At 36.2% G+C, this 16,949-nt stretch overlaps 1 protein-coding gene across 2 annotated transcripts; it reads left to right on the plus strand.

The window, feature by feature from the left end:
• Positions 1–978: 978 nt before the first annotated feature.
• On the plus strand, positions 979–15,967 carry LOC307151101 (uncharacterized protein). 2 transcript variants are annotated; one of them, XM_079858938.1, is made up of 11 exons: positions 979–4,197; positions 6,107–6,209; positions 6,546–6,665; positions 6,747–6,836; positions 9,157–9,261; positions 9,802–11,713; positions 11,825–11,929; positions 12,089–12,116; positions 13,553–13,609; positions 13,735–13,782; positions 14,889–15,967. In XM_079858938.1, exons 1-11 carry the CDS (start codon positions 4,184–4,186, stop codon positions 14,998–15,000), a joined length of 2,694 nt encoding a protein of 897 aa, XP_079715064.1. In that variant the 5' UTR covers positions 979–4,183; the 3' UTR covers positions 15,001–15,967. The 2 variants fall into 2 exon arrangements, with proteins under 2 accessions (XP_079715064.1, XP_079715063.1); XM_079858937.1 differs by lacking the exon at positions 12,089–12,116 and having other exon boundaries at positions 981–4,197; positions 14,889–15,177.
• Positions 15,968–16,949: the final 982 nt, after the last annotated feature.

A 16,949-nucleotide genomic window follows, 5' to 3' on the forward strand; every position in this document is an offset into this window, starting at 1 on the left:
TGCGCATGTGCGAGAGAGGGTGTGTGTGTGTGTGTGTAAGTGTGTGAGTGTGTGAGTGAGTATGTGTTTGTATGTATGTGTGAGAGAGTGTTTGAGTGAGAGAATGTGTGTGTGTGTGTGTGTGTGTGTGTGCATGAGTGCGCATGTGCGAGAGAGTGAGTGTGTGTATGTGTGAGAGAGTGTGCGAGTGCGTTTGTGTGTGTGTGTGAGTCCATGTGTGTGTGTGTGTGTGTGTGTGTGTGCGTGTGTGTGTGTACTTGTTTTTATATCCCGGTTGGGACTTGGACCTGTTTGCACACCAAACCCGTGGGGACCTCATGAGCGGTGGGGACCTGATTCCAGGTCCCCACAGGCACACCCATTGAAAACGATAGAAATGGCCATTTTAACATAGGTGGCAGTGTTTCCCTCGAAATGCCAATTGGTCCCTACGGGGTCGGTTTATCGGACAAAAATTGTGTCTGTGTATAAAGTGTGTTTGAGAGAGCGCCCCCTGTGGTCAACATTGGAACAACTGTGTGTGTTTTTTTTTTTTTTTTTAAATATGCTCTGACATGTTTAAACATATCCAAATGCAATATCTTAGGTGTTTCTTCTGTGATCTTTATCTTCTGTGATCTCTGACATAATCAGTGGGTCCTTATACGTTTGCATTCATTCCTTTTTTAAACCACAAATTAAAAATGGAAAATGTTGTTTTATTTTAACAATGATTAATAAATATACCAGCTAATTTCTCTTAAACAATATTATTTAATAATTAAAAAATAATATAAATTATATTGTTAGATATAACAATATAATTATATTGTTGTATTGCATGTAGACTTTTCCAGAAGTGAGAAAAGTAATGAAAAAATTTGTAAGCAACTGTTTTCATGTCAATATACATATTTACATTAAATAAAAAAATCTATGAATTTTTTTAATTAAATCAAAATTCTATGAATTTAGACATAGCCTATACATACTGTAGTGGATGAGCTTGATCACTTTTCCTCTTTTAATGACAGCAAGGAGTGTTGTAGATGCACAATAATTCATCTTTATTCTAAACTGCACATCTTATGTTATGAGAACATACTTTTTAGTGAGAACAATGGTCAATATTCCACACTTATTTCGATATTAAGGTGGATACTGCTAGATTCGGTGGTCAAATGGTCCATTGTCCGGTATCAATGAATACAAGGACCAATGATAATAGCTTACTGTACAACCACAGCTGCATAGAAGTGCTATTGATGTGTGAAGGCATCTCCACAACATTATGAATAATGCTACTGTCTTTGAAAATGGTAAGATTTGCACATTTCCTTTTTAAAACACTTTGTGATACGCCAGCCCGTTCTCATCCCAAGTCGTCATATACTGACGCTTTCAAAATTTCTTCAATATCCGACGCACAAAGCACCCTTTAGCGTCCATATGAGACGCATAACCCTACCACAGACCTAAACCTACCCATAACCGAAGCGTCTCATATTGACGCTAAGGGTGCTTTGTGCGTCGGATATTGACGAACTTTCGAAAGCGTCAGTTATATGACGCCTAAACCTACCCATAACCGAAGCGTCTCATATGGACGCTAAAGGGTGCTTTGTGCGTCGGATATTGAAGAATGTTTGAAAGTGACGATTTGGGGATGAGAATGCGTTTTGCAGCCGCCGCAGAGTCAGACAATTACAGTATATTCACACTGCAATATATAGGCTTATTCGTTTTTACACTAAAATAGCTAACACCTTATCATAAAACTTCATAAAGTTACTTTAATTTGAATTGTTTAAAACAGTCAAAATATTTTTTGGCCAGCGGAAATGAATGAGATCAACTCTATTCTAATATACAGTGCCTTGCGAAATTATTCATACCCCTTCATTTTTTTTCCACATTTTGTTTTGTTGCAGCCTTATGTTAAACTGCTTTAAATTACTTTTTTTTTCCATATCAATCTACGTCTCAAACACCATAATGACAAAGCACAAAACAGGTTTGTAACAACTTTGCAAATTTATTAGAAATAAAAAACTGAAAAGATCCCGCTGCATAAGTATGTAAAAAGTACCCTTTTCTGGGACACTGGAAATTTATCTCAGGAGCATCCATATTGCTTCTCGATGTTCCTACACTTGGAGTGAAGTTAAACTGTGGCAAATTCATTTGAATGAGTCTGATTTAGAAAGGCACACACCTCTCAGAAAAGGTCTAACAGCTGAAAATGCATATCAGAGCAAAAACCAAGATAACTGCCTGTAGAGCTCAGTGACAGACTTGCGTTAAGGCAATGATCTAGGGAAGAGTTCAGAAACAAATCTGCTGCATTGAAGGTTGACAGAAGCATTATCCATAATGGAAGACGATTGGAACAACTAGGACTCTAGAAAATGTCCAAGCTGACAGAGCTGACAGTGCACACACCTGAAGGCTCCAGACACTCAAACTGCCTGAACATCTGCTTTTATAGTGGTGCTCACTTCCTGGTCATCCGTTAATTCCTATGTTAACAGTGTCCTAACTTTGTCACACGTCTTTTGGTTTTATTTTTGATAAATAAATAATGACACGGTGTGATATGTTGTGGTAGTATTCATCTGGGGTTTTAATTTCCAAATTTGAAGACCTGCAAATAGTAGGCCTTTTTTTTTTTTTTTCTAATACAGAAGTGGTGACCCAAACAGCCTGCTTACAAACTTTCTTCAAATTATCTTCCCTTGTGTCGGGCAGAACAAATAAATTCATACAAGTTTGGAACTACTCGAGGGAGAGTAAATGATGACAGAATTTTCATTTTTAGGTAACTATTCCTTTAAGTCAGTCCCAGACTAAAATGCATGTTTGAGCCGTCTCAACTGAAAATATCTTGCATCTTAAAATACGTCAGTGTCATAGTTCTATATCAAGATACAGTAATGTTTCATTCTTGTAAAAGTTGCCTAAATATCTTAATTTAACTAAGGCCTAGTCCTGGCTTAAGCTCAGTAACGTCTATGAAACCGGGCCTAAGCATTTTCACATTAAGTGCTTTTAAGAGAGTTCCACATGGCTGCAGGGGATGTTGGGTTCAGTATAGTGACAGTATTTGGCTTGTGTATCCGACTGTTTTACAGGAGCAGGAGGGTACAGTCATACCCCTGGTTTCACAGACAGGGCTTAAGACTAGTCCTAGACTAAAATGTAAGTCTGAGCTGTTTCCACTGAAATAAACTTGCACTGACTGATCTTAAAAATATATCAGTGCCTTTTTAGTTTTAAGATGCACATCGGTAATGTTTTTTTCTAAGCATGTTTATAAAAATTACTTAAATGTCCTAATTGATCTATGGTCTAATCCTGGCTTAGTCTAAGCCCTGTCTGTGAAACCGGGCCATTGTGTTATTGAGGTGTTCTGCAGGGCCCATGTCATTAAATATAAAAACAATATTTTGTGTCCATAAAATGTATAGTTTAAATTGATTTAAATCTATTTAAATTTTGGTATTCAGCATAACATTTAAAAATACAAATTTGAATAAAAATAAAATCCAACTTTTTTTTCCAATTTTGAAAAAGGAATGTATGCAAAAGATCACAGATCTCATTGCCTTGTTTTGGATCAGGCATAAAACATAATCAGAGCTGGGCAGTATTTCAAATACATTTATTTGAAATGCAAATTTCTATTTTGTTTTTAAATGCTTTTGCGTGTAAATAGGCCTATATTTAATCTTGGTATTTACATGTATTTTAAATATGCTTCAACTTGTAATTTGTAGCTTTTAAGTATCTTTAGAAAAATGTCATTTGTATTTAAATACATTTAATCTTTTTTATTTTGACAATACAAAAATAGTAAGTTTAAATGTATTTAAATTAAAATAAGTTATTTAAAAACAAAATAGTATTTTGTATTTTAAATACATATATTTGAAATGCTACTAATCCCTGAACATAATCAACTTGCCAATGTAAGGGTGTAAACAAAAGAGCACCGACGACAGAGCGTCAGTAGCCTAGCTGCCTGATGGAAATCTCCAGAAGTGTGTGTTCACCGGACATAGCCAGTCCCCATCGCGACCACCCCTCCCCCTCTCGTCTGCGATCGCGCGGCAGCCATCTTTATTCATAACTAGCTGAAGTGCGCGGAATCAATTACCAGCCATTTTGAGACGACGACGACGCGGACAACATCTACGGACGCATCATGGACAAATTAAGGTAAGACTTGTAATAGAAAAATTAATATCATGGTAAATTTGAATTCTGTTTATAGTCGTACTATGATGAGGTAGATCATTAAACAGAGTAAAGTACTGCTTCTAATTAAGGTGTCATTAGGCAATTAGCCGGGCCAAGGTTATAACTAACAAGCGTGTTGGTTTGTGGTAATTTACGTTCGGATTTGCATGATTATTCGGTAAAATAATAGTTTTAGGCAGCAATGTACCGTGGTAAAGTTAGTTTGATGTTTGACATTCATTAGACATTCGGTTTCATACCAATTAAACTGTTTGCGGCCTTTATGTTTTTAGCTCAAATTTAGTAAGATGGACATAACGTTAAATATATGTCCTTTATGTTGCACAAGGCTTAATTAAAAATAAATAAATAAATTAACCTTAATTATTAATTTATAATAATTTTACACTTTTTAATGTATGAAATAGCCTAATATAACTTCACTAGCACCTTTTGAGATAAAGGTATCAAATCAACTGTAAAAATCTCTAAATATTATCTCCTGTCATGCACAAGGCTTATTTGTTCAGAAAATCCCTTTATTGTTTTTATACAGTACTGAAACTATTTTTGATGTTTAATATAGGCTACGTTACCCACTTAAATTCATTAAACTCTGACACCGTTTGAGATAAAGGTATCAAATAACTGTAAAAATCTCTAAATATTATCACCTGTCATGCACAAGACTTGTTTTTTTTTTCAGAATCCTTTATTGTTTTTATATACAGTACTGAAACTGTATTTTTGATGTTTAATATTCTGTACCCACTTAATTTCATTAAACTCTGACACAGTTTGAAATAAAGGTTTCAAAACAACAATTCAAATGAAATAAAATAAAATAAAAATATAATACAACAATAAGAAAGGTAAAAATTGCAATTACAAAATATGATTACAAATATACTAATATGGAATTTTCACTTTATTGCTACATTCAGGCCAAAATTGGTGAATTTATTGGATTTAAATGGGTTACATGTATGTGAAGAGCTGAGATGCAAAAGCTTCTAAGTGTTCTATTTTTTTTTTTTATTAATTTAAATTACATTTATTTATTAGGCTCCTACACTCTCACATAAAAGGTACAGAGCTGTCACTGAGGCATACCTTTATGTATAAAAGTAACAAAAAAAAAAGTACAAACATTATTTTATAATTTATCAACTGTAAAAATTACTTTATATTTTAAGTGGGCACAGTATGTTAAATATCAAAAATACAGATTCAGAACTGTATATAAAAACAAAGGAATATTCTGAAAAAAAAAAAAAAAACAAGCTTTGTGCATGACAGGGGATAATATTTAGAGCTTTTTACAGTTGATTTGATACCTTTATCTCAAAAGGAGCTGTCTGTTGTTTAATTAATTCATATTATTTTATACATTAAAAGTTGTAAAATTATTATAAAACCCATAAAGTGCTAATTCCAAAAACAGAGTCTTGTGCATTTACAGGGAAGTTTTTCTGAACATTTTAGTATTGGTTTTATAGTATAATATCATGTAGTTTAATTGTTTAATTAAGTTAGATGGTTAATTCTTTTTTTTTTTCTTTTTTTTTTTTTTTTGAAATTAAGCCTTGTGCAACATAAAGGACATATATTTATGTCCATCTGACTAAATTTGAGCTAAAAACATAAAGGCCGCAAACAGTTTAATTGGTATGAAACCGAATGTCTAATGAATGTCAAACATCAAGCTAACTTTACCGCGGTCATGTACCGAGTACATAAATGTTAGTGCAGTCTGACCGTACTGTAATAGGTCTATTTGAAAAGATTAACCTGAAGGCACATCTGTGCGTATGTGCACATGTGGCCTAATTGTGAGTTAATGAGGTGTACAGTATGTGTTAACGATTTTATTTTGCCTTTGGCACAGACCAGATAAACCCAACCGAAGCAACAGCAGGTTTGAGCGTCGCATCACGAGACTGAGAAAGCATCATGATGAGTGTGCCAGGAGACAAACAGCTAGACAGAAGGTGATTTTAATTGATTAATCTTATTTTTAATTTACCTACTTTTACATTTCATGTATGGAAGTAGCCTAAATCATTGGACACATTAGTCTGTATAATATTGCGGTTAAGTTGTTCACGTCGTATTGTTAAGAAATTTTGTTCATATGTAAAATATTTTGTTTTTGATTATATGAACATATGTACAAAACTATTGTCGACATAGCTTTAAGACAGACAATTAAATATCAAATAAAATCATATATCACGTCCACTATACACTTCTTAAAGCATGTGAAGCTGCAAAGTGAAACTAAATTATTTGTATGATTACAGTTGTGCTTTCAATTCTTATTTCAGGCAAAAGAAACATCAAGTGTTTGTCCCACCATGCCCTCCCAGGCCCCAGACGATCAGGTCCCATCTCCCCTCAAGCAGGACATACTTAACTTACAACAGATGTGTGAAACAGGATCCTTGGTAAAACACTTATTTATGTATTTTTTAATTCAAAGTTATCGTAAGAATTTGACAACTGACTATTTCTGTTAACCTGAACAGGCGGATTCAAAGGAAAATCCAGACAGTTCTGTGTCTTCAGATGTTCCCAAGCTCCTAGCCAAACAATCACTGTTTACAAAGAAATCAGTGGTAAGTGTTCATTTCATAATGCCCCTTTTCCGCTCCTGCTGGAGATGACACCACCGATACACACCGTAAAGCAAACATCAGTTTGGTTGCGCTTTATCTGACAGTGGCCTGTGATACAGGAAACTCAATTAAATTAACATTTGTTTTTCTTTTAATATAAAACATTACGTAGTATATGTTTAATATGAAACCTTAGTTTCATTACATTCAGGGGTGCAAACAGCGCGCTTTTCGGCGCCTCCCGCTTTTTTCACGTCAGTTTGGGTGACTTGTGTGAATCGTGCAGATCCGAAGAGTTTTTTTTAAGGGGGGGGGATTTAACCAACAGTAATTCTGGATTGCGTCCACCAACAAGTAAATAGGAAATAAGCGAATCAGAATTTGCATCACATTTCTCTCTGCGTGGCGTGGAGTGTCCGTTTTTATGTCGGCTCTCATGTTAACTGGTTAGAGCTTGTGTTAGAGCACAATGCCTGCGTGACACACACACTTCTCGAGCCGCGCCGAAACCGTGTGCTAGAAATAGAACCGCAACCGACGCCTATTTTTCACGCGACACGCAAGAGTGTTGGAAGTTTTCAGACAAAATAGAAGGCGCAAATACATATTAATAAATTACATTTTGATGCTTGAAAGTCTCTCGGTTTTGACAAATGCATATATAATTGTAATTTAAAAAATAGGCCTAATTATCGATTTTCAAATATTGCCCGTCAGCCTATTTTGCCGTCAATACTGCCGACGTTGTCTTTGCTGTATCAGGATATATTATGTTTAACATCCAAATGTAGATGGTCTGTCGGCGCACAGAGCCACGCAGTCGCAGACAGCACGTGAAGTTCGTGAACACCGAATTCCCTTTTCTTTCTTATCTATTTGTGTTTGAACAGACATGTGTGCACGAAAAAATAAGCCAGTGTCCGTCTCAACGAGTTTCCCCGTAAACGCAGTCAAAATAAAACGGATGCGTGTCATTACCATAGACTGGTCATTACCGGTATTAGATACGTGCATTCGTCTTAAAGGGACAGCACCCAATATACCTGCAGCTGTTTGTGTCACCAAAGTTAATCAAACAACAAAAGAGAAAGAGAAAAATCACGTTTTGTCAAAAGATAAACTGTATTAATACTTAATACAGTTAATTTACCTGAAAAACATTTCTCGTGTATTTGTGTTTTATTGTATTTATATTTGTATTTTGTTTATTAGTTTCTATGCAGATGCACTAGGCCTACCCTACACAATTACCCCAATCATCCTAGAATTATTAATTCTTTACAAAAAGAGCTATTCAAATCATCAGGTGAAATTATTTTCAGGAAGTAGCAGTAAAGCAAGAAGAAGAAGTGCAAGAAGTTTTTCTAAATTTCATTTGACTCTATGTGCCTATAGGGGTGGGTTGGGGATGGTGGCAATGTAGTATCAATGGATATTTGCCGCGGGACGAGGGCTTCGATTACCTCTGTCTTTTTTGACCATACATGTGTTTGCACCCCTGTACATTAGTGTTGTTAATTTGTAACTTGCTCTTATTCAATATTTAAAATTCAATATCATAAAGACAACTGTTGAACTGAACTAAAAATCATTCCATTGCAATTCTCTCTTCAACAAATCAATTTATTTATTGATTCTGAGCTTGGTTTTAAAAACTGAGTTAGCTTTAGAAAACACTTGTATTCTGCTTGCTTTTAATTCCTTACGCACATGCGTCACTCAAACCATTTAAAAAAATAAATAAATACAATGTAATGCTTTATAAACACAAATTTATGTTGTGTAACGTGCATGTTTATTTACATTGAGAAGGGCATGCTACAGAGTACAGAATTTATGAAAAGTCACAAAAGTCTATGAAAAAAAAAAGCAAACCTTTAAATAAATTGAGCTTACTTAATCACAGACTACTGTAAGATAAAGCACAACCAAACTAATGTGTTTATGGTGCTTGTTGTCTCTGGCAAAGATGGGGCTTGAATAGACAATATTGTAAGATATCACAGTCAATAAAATATGTTTTACATATCACACAGCCATACATCGCAGTACTTGCTTTTTTGTTATATTTATTGATTTTTAATTTGTTGCAATTCAACTTGACTAGCAGTTATGTTTTTATGTCCTATCCCTTTTATATTGTTTAATTTTCCTCTAAAGCAAAAGCAGCAATACTTAAGATACAGTTTTCTTGCAACAAGTTAAGAATGAGTAATATCAGTGAAGTGGGTAAAAAAGTGGGTGTCCCCACATGTAAACTTAGTCAGAGATGGAACATTGCTGTATAAAAATATATTTGATTATATGTATGTTTGTCCAGGACACGGACAGTGATGCAGATACAGTGATACTAGAAGTGCCCAGTTCTTCTGTTTCACCAAGAGCCTGTGATATCCCAGAGTTAAAGAGGAGTGACAGCACATTTGTAAGTTTCTTATCTAACATGCGTGTGCTGATCATTTTGTCTTAAGTTTACATTTAGTCTACAGTATCAGTTGTATTGCTGAGGTTGTTAATGGTCTCATTTATTATCATGTCTATGAGCATTTATATGCATAAGGTCCTTTTTGTCAAAGCTTAAACATAACATTAAGTACATGGCAATTTCAAAGAATAAAGAGTTTAATTTGAAGAGTTAAGTTACTTGAAGTAACTTACTACTTAGAGATGAATTAGTAAAGTAGTTTTTTTTTCAGTTGTTTTAATGTTTCTTTATTGCAAAGTGGAATTTTTGGATTAATAATAGGAATTTCTCCATTTATAATACTGGGGAGTAGGTTTTTGGTACCAGTTTTCTCAAGGTACACAGGGCGAGTTTATATTCAGTCTTTGGTGTTTATTAAGCTTATAATTGTTAACCTTTTAATAAATCCATAAACTAGATGAGGTAACATAAACGTGCAACTGAAACAATATTGTGTGAATTTATGCTTATTAATACTTATTATAAATTTGGTATTTACAGCTTACAAAGAGCTCACTAAACCTCAGATCCACTTCAGATGAAAGCAGCATTGACAGCGGAGACGAATATGTCCCTAATTCAGAGACAGATTCAGAAGAATATGAGAGTCTTTCTGACAATATTGATAATGCAGACAAAGAATGTTCTCAACTTGGAGATAAGGAGACAACGGCTAATCTAGACAGTAACAGCGGTAGTGAGGTTTCAGTGATGAAATTAAAAAAGACTGCATATGGCCAAAGAATGTACAACAAAAAGCAGTATTGCTTTTACTGCTCCAAACCATTCTGTAAAATGGCAAGACACTTGGCCCAAGTTCATAAGAACGAAGTGGATGTAGCAAAAGCTCTTTCTTACCCAAAGGGGTCTAAAGAAAGGAGGATCAATCTGGACCTTTTGAGGAACAAAGGGAACCGTGCACACAACACAGATGTTCTTAAATCTGGTAAAGGAGTGTTGGTGCCCCGTCAACAATCCAGTGCGAAACAAGTTAATGTGAAGGACTACATGCACTGTTTAAACTGCCAAGGGCTGTTCAGGAGAAAAGCACTTTGGAGGCATATGTCAAGGTGCAACTTGGCCAGGAAGTGCCAGGTCACAAAACCAGGTAAATCCAGAGTTCAGGCACTCTGTGCTTATGCTGAGCCTGTTCCTGAAGGAGTAGCAAAAAAACTATGGAAGCTGATCAGTGACATGAAGCAAGATGAAGTAACATGTGCTGTTAAAAGTGATACGTGCATCATCAAATTTGGAGAACACCTGTGTAACAAGATGGGCAACGACAAAACCAAGCACGAATACATTAGAACTAAAATGCGCGAGGCTGGTAGGCTGTTGGTCAGTGCGAGGAAAATGGGAAAGCTGCAGAGTATAAAAGACTTTTTCATACCTGCAAACTTCCATCACGTTATCAAGGCCGTTAAAGAGACATCAGGATTCAGAGATGAAGATGAGGTCTTTGGAATTCCATCTTTGGCGTTAAAACTGGGGCACAACCTAAAGAAAATGTCCGATATTGCAGAATGTGAAGCAATGATCGCAGGAGATGAAAACGATGTAAAAAATGTCAAAATGTTTCAGCACATGTATTCGACAAAATGGAATGAATTGGTGTCTGCCTCAGCCTTGAAGACGCTTAACGAAGCAAAGTGGAACTCTCCTGAACTTCTCCCTTTTACAGAGGATGTTAAAAAAATGCACATGTATCTCAGCAATCAAACTGAACTATACAAAGAAAACCTCAAACTTGAAAAAAGTCAGAAGAACTGGACAAAGCTTGCCCAAGTAACTCTGTGTGATGTAATTGTGTTTAATCGAAGGAGAGCAGGAGAAGTTTCGAAAATGAGGCTGAATTCATATCTTCTCCGAAACACATCTGATTTACATTCAGATGTCGCTGATGCTTTATCTGCAGTTGAGCAGAAGCTCTGTCAACATTTCCAGCGCGTCGAAATAAGAGGCAAGCGTGACAGAAAGGTGCCAATACTCCTGACCCCAAGTATGCTGGATTCCATGGAGCTACTTGTGAAGAGTCGTCAAGCCTGTGGCGTACTGGATGAAAATTTCTTTTTTTTCGCCATACCCATGACTGAGACATCATACTACAAAGGCACAGATTGCATCAGAAAGGTTGCCCATCAGTGTGGAGCCAAACATCCAAAGACTTTATCATCCACAAAGCTGCGAAAACACATTGCAACACTCTCTAAAGTCCTGAATCTGAAAGATACTGAGTTGGACCAATTAGCGGATTTCATGGGACATGATATAAGGATCCATAGAAAGTTTTACCGGTTACCTGAAGGAACGTTACAACTTGCAAAGATCAGCAAGGTGCTGATGGCCCTTGAACAGGGAAGAGTATCGGAATTCAAGGGGAAAAACCTTGATGAAATGAACATTGATCCTAATGGTAAGAAAACATGACATTGTTGCTCCTACACATTTTATATTGCCACTGTTTAGTTCCATTACAAAGAAGCATGGAAACAAATGCTTTTCTACATTATTTTCTTTTTTGCAGAGAAAGTGAATGTAGAAACTGAAGCTTCTGAAAGTGAGGATGAAGAAAGTGAGAGTGAAATGCCACCGCCAAAAAAGCGCCATCAGTCCTCTTTAACATCCATAGGTAAGGTCATCTGTGATTTGATGTGAATTCCTTCATTTACCACAAGTGACATATTACGTTTGTGTTTTGGTTGGGTTTAATAATAAGTATTTAGATTTTGCTATTTGTATTATAAAGTATCTGTGGCTGTCCCTGATATGCTTATGTGACCTAAAACAGGTCTGCAGTCACCTGACTCACAAAGCAGGTAAGGAACTTGGTGTAATTCTCACCAAAGCTGTGCCACTGAATGTTTAATGGTCACACCTCTAAACATGGTTTCATTCAGTTCACTGTATGCCTCCTAGAACAGTCTTGTTCCACCACTAATGGTTAATTTCTGCTGCATCCTGTCTAGGGTTGGGTATCGTTTGAATTTTATCGATTCCGAATCTACTTATCGATTTCCAGTTTAGTAAAAAAACAACCACAAAAGTCAAACATTAATATATCACACATGTTTATTTTCAGTGCTTGCTTGCAACATATTATTTTATTACAGGGGTTCTCAACTTTTTATACCAGGGGCCCCCCTTCTTTTCAGGTAAATTTTGCAAGGCCCCCTATGCCTGACATTTCCTCTAAAGGTGTTTATTTTTTAACCTTTTTTATTAACTAAAACATTTGTTTTGCCTTTTTATTTTTCTCCTGCATGTTATAAAAAAAAAATCAAACAGACTTTAAATTAAAGCTATACTTTTGAATTTAAAAGAAAACCCTCTGCTCTAACTTTTTAACATGTATATCCATACACAGATTTTAAGCACCTAAATTATTTAATTCAGACATTCTTCACAACTTCATAGTACTCTTTCTTAAGTGACTGAATATCTACTGTTTGTATTTATTATAAAATAAACAATGAAAAATACAGTAAATACATTATAAATCTGTTTATGATATGTGCATAAACACCACTGACCCTTACAAGATCCACCTCTATGGGTGAGCATCCATTATAAAATGCGATTTATCTTGTAGACTGATGTTTGCATTACCACATAAGGTCCTGGCAGATCACTAGATGAAAAAATGCACCCAGGAATCGAAACGAGGAATCGAAATTTTATTTTTATAATAAGTATCCGATTCTTTATCTTAAGTATCCGATTTCAGAATCGGAATCGATTTTCGATTCCCAACCCTAATCCTGTCTCCCACCCACTTCTCACTGGTCACCTCTGCTCTACACTGGGCTCTGGACAGAGCTATGTGTGGACAGACTGTCCTCTATTCACCAAACCTGCTCACTCAACCAGCCTCACCCATGGGTGATTGGCACCATCTGAAAGTAGTAATTGCTGTTTTTTTTTTCTTGACTGAAAAAAAGGGCAACCGTTAGTAACTAGTTCCCTGCTCATCACTTCCATCATTTGCTCACTGATTTGTGCCCATCCTACTGCATGTCCTCTGGACCCCATTCTTACTAGCCATAACTTTTACCATTGTGACAACAATCACACGTGATGTTTCACTTTTTTCTGGAACATTTCCTACAGCATTCAAGCAGGCTTTGGCAACTCCCCTGCTCAAAACCTTTCCTTAGTTCTTTTAAAGTTGAGAAGATAATGTCGGGGGTCACTATCCCATTGTCTGATGCTAATAATGGTGTAAAGTTCTTAAGTCTTATTTTCTTCCCTTCAGAGAAATCTTCAGTTGGCAGCAAGTCTTCGAGTCATCAGGCCCCTTCATTATCTACAGGTAAAGTCAAACCTTTTCTTTTGGAACCTTTTCTTTTCAATAATGATGATTAATAATCATCATTATTGAAGCTTTTGTTTACAGTGTAGCAAAATTTTGAAATGGTTATTTGTTTTATCTTCCAGAAGAATGTTCCTTCTCGGCAAAGGAGAGAGAGAGTCCTTCAAGTTCAGGTAAAGAGTTAGGACTGCACTGCTAACTTGCTCTGCTCTCTGATTGGTTAGACAGCCCAGTCTGTTGTGATTGGTTATCCACACAAATGAGTTCTAGGGTGCTTTTCATTTCTTATTTTTGCATCCTCGTTCCCTTTCCTTGCTTCCTTTCCTCGCGAGAGAAGGATTTAAGGAAAGGAAATGAGGACGGAGGAATCAAAGGAGGAATATTGGAATATTCTTGACCACTCAAGCGTCACTTCAAAGCGTCATCAGCTGCGCTAATGGGATCTGCCCATATGTTGTTAAAGTTAGTTATTTAAGGCATTCATAATAATTATTAACAAAGCAAGATGCACAGTTTAAATATATGACATTATTTACACTGCAAAGGGAAAATATAAAGGTAAATTACTATATCTGAAGGGGGAGGAGTGTGTCACGTTTAGTCGATAAAACACTTCCGCATAGGATAGACCCACGTATCCTCGCTCAAGACTCCTCAGGAAGCCTCCTCACTCCTCGATCCTCGCGGTGCAATTAGAGAATTGAGATGTCCTACAAGATGGCTGAACTCGATTGGTTTCTGGGTCATAGGATGGAGAACGGAGGACCGAGGAAACGAGGAATGATATTGACAAGCACCCATAGTGTCTGGGGCTTTAAGGTTTTGTGGGATGTCCATGCAGAACGTAGGCAGACATTATGCGAATTTGTTACCTTGTGGCCTCTGAACTTTGCGAAATAGGATTCAGTCTAAAAACGACTTAAACAGAGTCAACTTTTTCTTTATTGATGATGTGTGGTCAGTATACATTCACATACAGCTACATTACACATTTTCAAAAATCTGTGATGGAGATTGTTTTAAAGTGCTCCTGTTAATCTAGTTAAATGTACAATTTTCTTGTTATTAACCTATGTCTTGGTGACCTAGCTAGGAGCTACATTGTACAGAAAGTAAAATCTCATCGGTCTCAAGAGTAATGTCTGGTACTCCTCTACTTGGTATTGAATGCAGATGTTCTAGTGTACATTACCTCTGTTTTTTACTCTACACTCAGCCTTTTAAGGTAAGGTGAAACACTGTCTCTTGAAAGTTGAGGTAAAATTACTGTCATTTTTAGGTGTGTCAAGATGCCCAAAAAGAAAGTGGACAGAAGAGGAGGTGAAGGCAGTCGAGAACAAATTATTGGACTGCATCACATCTGGCAGGGTACCGGGGAAAAGGCAGTGTGAAGACTGCATCAGGTCAGCGCCGGTATTACTCAAACACAGAACCTGGGAATCAGTCAAGTTCTATATCAAGAACCGAATCACAGCATTCAAGAGGGAATGTGAGAAAAGAAAAAATAAATAATCATGTCTCAGGTCAGTTTTTCTTGTTCAGGAAAGTCAAGCACTAAGTGCTAAAAGATTTTTTGCTGTTTTTGTTCGAGAAATTTTTGCACTTGTATTTGTACAGTGAGATCTCTTTAAAGTTTTTGCATTTGGACTTCTCTTCTCTTCTCTTCTCTTCTCTTCTCTTCTCTTCTCTTCTCTTCTCTTCTCTTCTCCTGAAAAAAAAATTGTTATAAGGAAAATTGAGTTTAACCTGAAGAGTATATTTGAAAAACATAACTGTTTTTGACAACTTTCAAAAATCATGTAACCCAACAAAAATAACCCAACTATAGTTTGACACATTAATTGGAATGCACAATGAAAAAAAATCCATTGTGCATTACAATTAATGTGTCAAACTATAGTTGGGTTATTCTGACTAGGTTAAAGAAATAGTTAACTAACACCACAACATGATTTTTGAAAAAAAAAAAAAAAAAAAGGAATAATTTGTTTTTGCAAAAACTTTATTGTCGGTTTAGACAAAAGAACTTTAGTCAAATGTGTTCAATATTTCTACTGTTCAACTGCTGCACAAAGCCAAAATGTTTGTCAAATAAGAGAAATGACAAATAAAGTTTAGTCAGAACTACTTTTGTCAAAGAACAATTTATTTGAATGCAATTGATTTGGATTTGAATGTATTTGCAATACGGATGTGATTAGTGGTAGCTAGGTTTGCCTACTGCAGAAACGAAAAATATGGAACAGTTGTGCTTATATTCAAGATTAAGGTCCAAGGAAAAGAATATGCAACTCAAATGTTATTTCTTTCTCTCTTTCTCCATTTTACAACATTAGTGAAAGATGGCTTACCTTATTAATCGCGTCCAACGTAGATTGCATGTTTTCTTGCACGGCTGGATGTTGTACTCAAGAAAAATAATCACATTGTTTGTATTTGCCAAAACTGATTTCCTAAAATGAATACAGGCAGAATTGGTCTTAGCGCAAACATCGCTTACAGTGAGGTGGGAGCGAGAAGTTGTCAGTGGATTATACAGCCTTCCTCAAACAGTTATGATAACAATTCTGATTTTGATAAAGTATTCTGCATGAGGGTGGCTGTGACTGCATTATGACAGGTGTAGTGATCAGCACTGCTGCAGTTTTATCAGTCACTGGTTAGCAGTCAAGGGAGGGCACATACAGGACACAAATTAAGCCCAAAATACGGGATATCCCGGTTAGTACGGACTGGTTGGCAACCTTAGTGGTAGCTGGGAGCACCTGTTGATCTGTATGATGTTAATTTAAGAAGTTTGGGGTGAGGTCCCCATTGGTAACCTTTTAAACACACACAGTGATGTCATTAATTAGCATATGAAAACATTACGTCACAGGTCCCCTCCAGGACCTTCTACCTGACGGGGTCCCCAGCAGTTGGTAAAATTTCAGGTCAGTCTTCTGGGGCTCAGCCTCAAGATTACAAGTGATAGCTGCTATAACAGTTGTAAATGGAGTGTGGATCAGTTTCTGCCTTGTCTATAGACCACTCAGAAAGGGTGGTTCCCACCAGGCTGCATGTAGTCATGTGTCCCCACCCAGTAGCAAAAACAAGTATGTGTGTGTGTGTGTGTGTGTGTGTGTGTTTCTCTTTTATGAATGCACTGCTGTGATTCGTTGAGGCTGTTTTGGACATGTTTTCTGTTTAGGAGTGTCAGGTTTCATGTCGCCATTGCTCATGTTTAGTGTTTATCAGGGTTGTTATCATTAACTAAAACTAAAACATTTTCATTAGTGCAAGTAAAATAAACATTAACTGAAATAAAATATAATATAAAAAACAAACTAGTAACAATAGT

Source organism: Squalius cephalus (assembly GCF_949319135.1).
Source record: "Squalius cephalus genome assembly, chromosome: 23".
NCBI lineage: Eukaryota > Metazoa > Chordata > Actinopteri > Cypriniformes > Leuciscidae > Squalius > Squalius cephalus.

What these genes read in the sequence shown, in the direction of transcription:
- LOC307151101 (XM_079858937.1), top strand. An exon ending in TGTGTGAAACAGGATCCTTG is followed by an intron (nt 6,666 to 6,746) that starts GTAAAACACTTA and finishes TAACCTGAACAG; the next exon opens with GCGGATTCAAAGGAAAATCC. An exon ending in AGAGAGTCCTTCAAGTTCAG is followed by an intron (nt 13,783 to 14,888) that starts GTAAAGAGTTAG and finishes TGTCATTTTTAG; the next exon opens with GTGTGTCAAGATGCCCAAAA.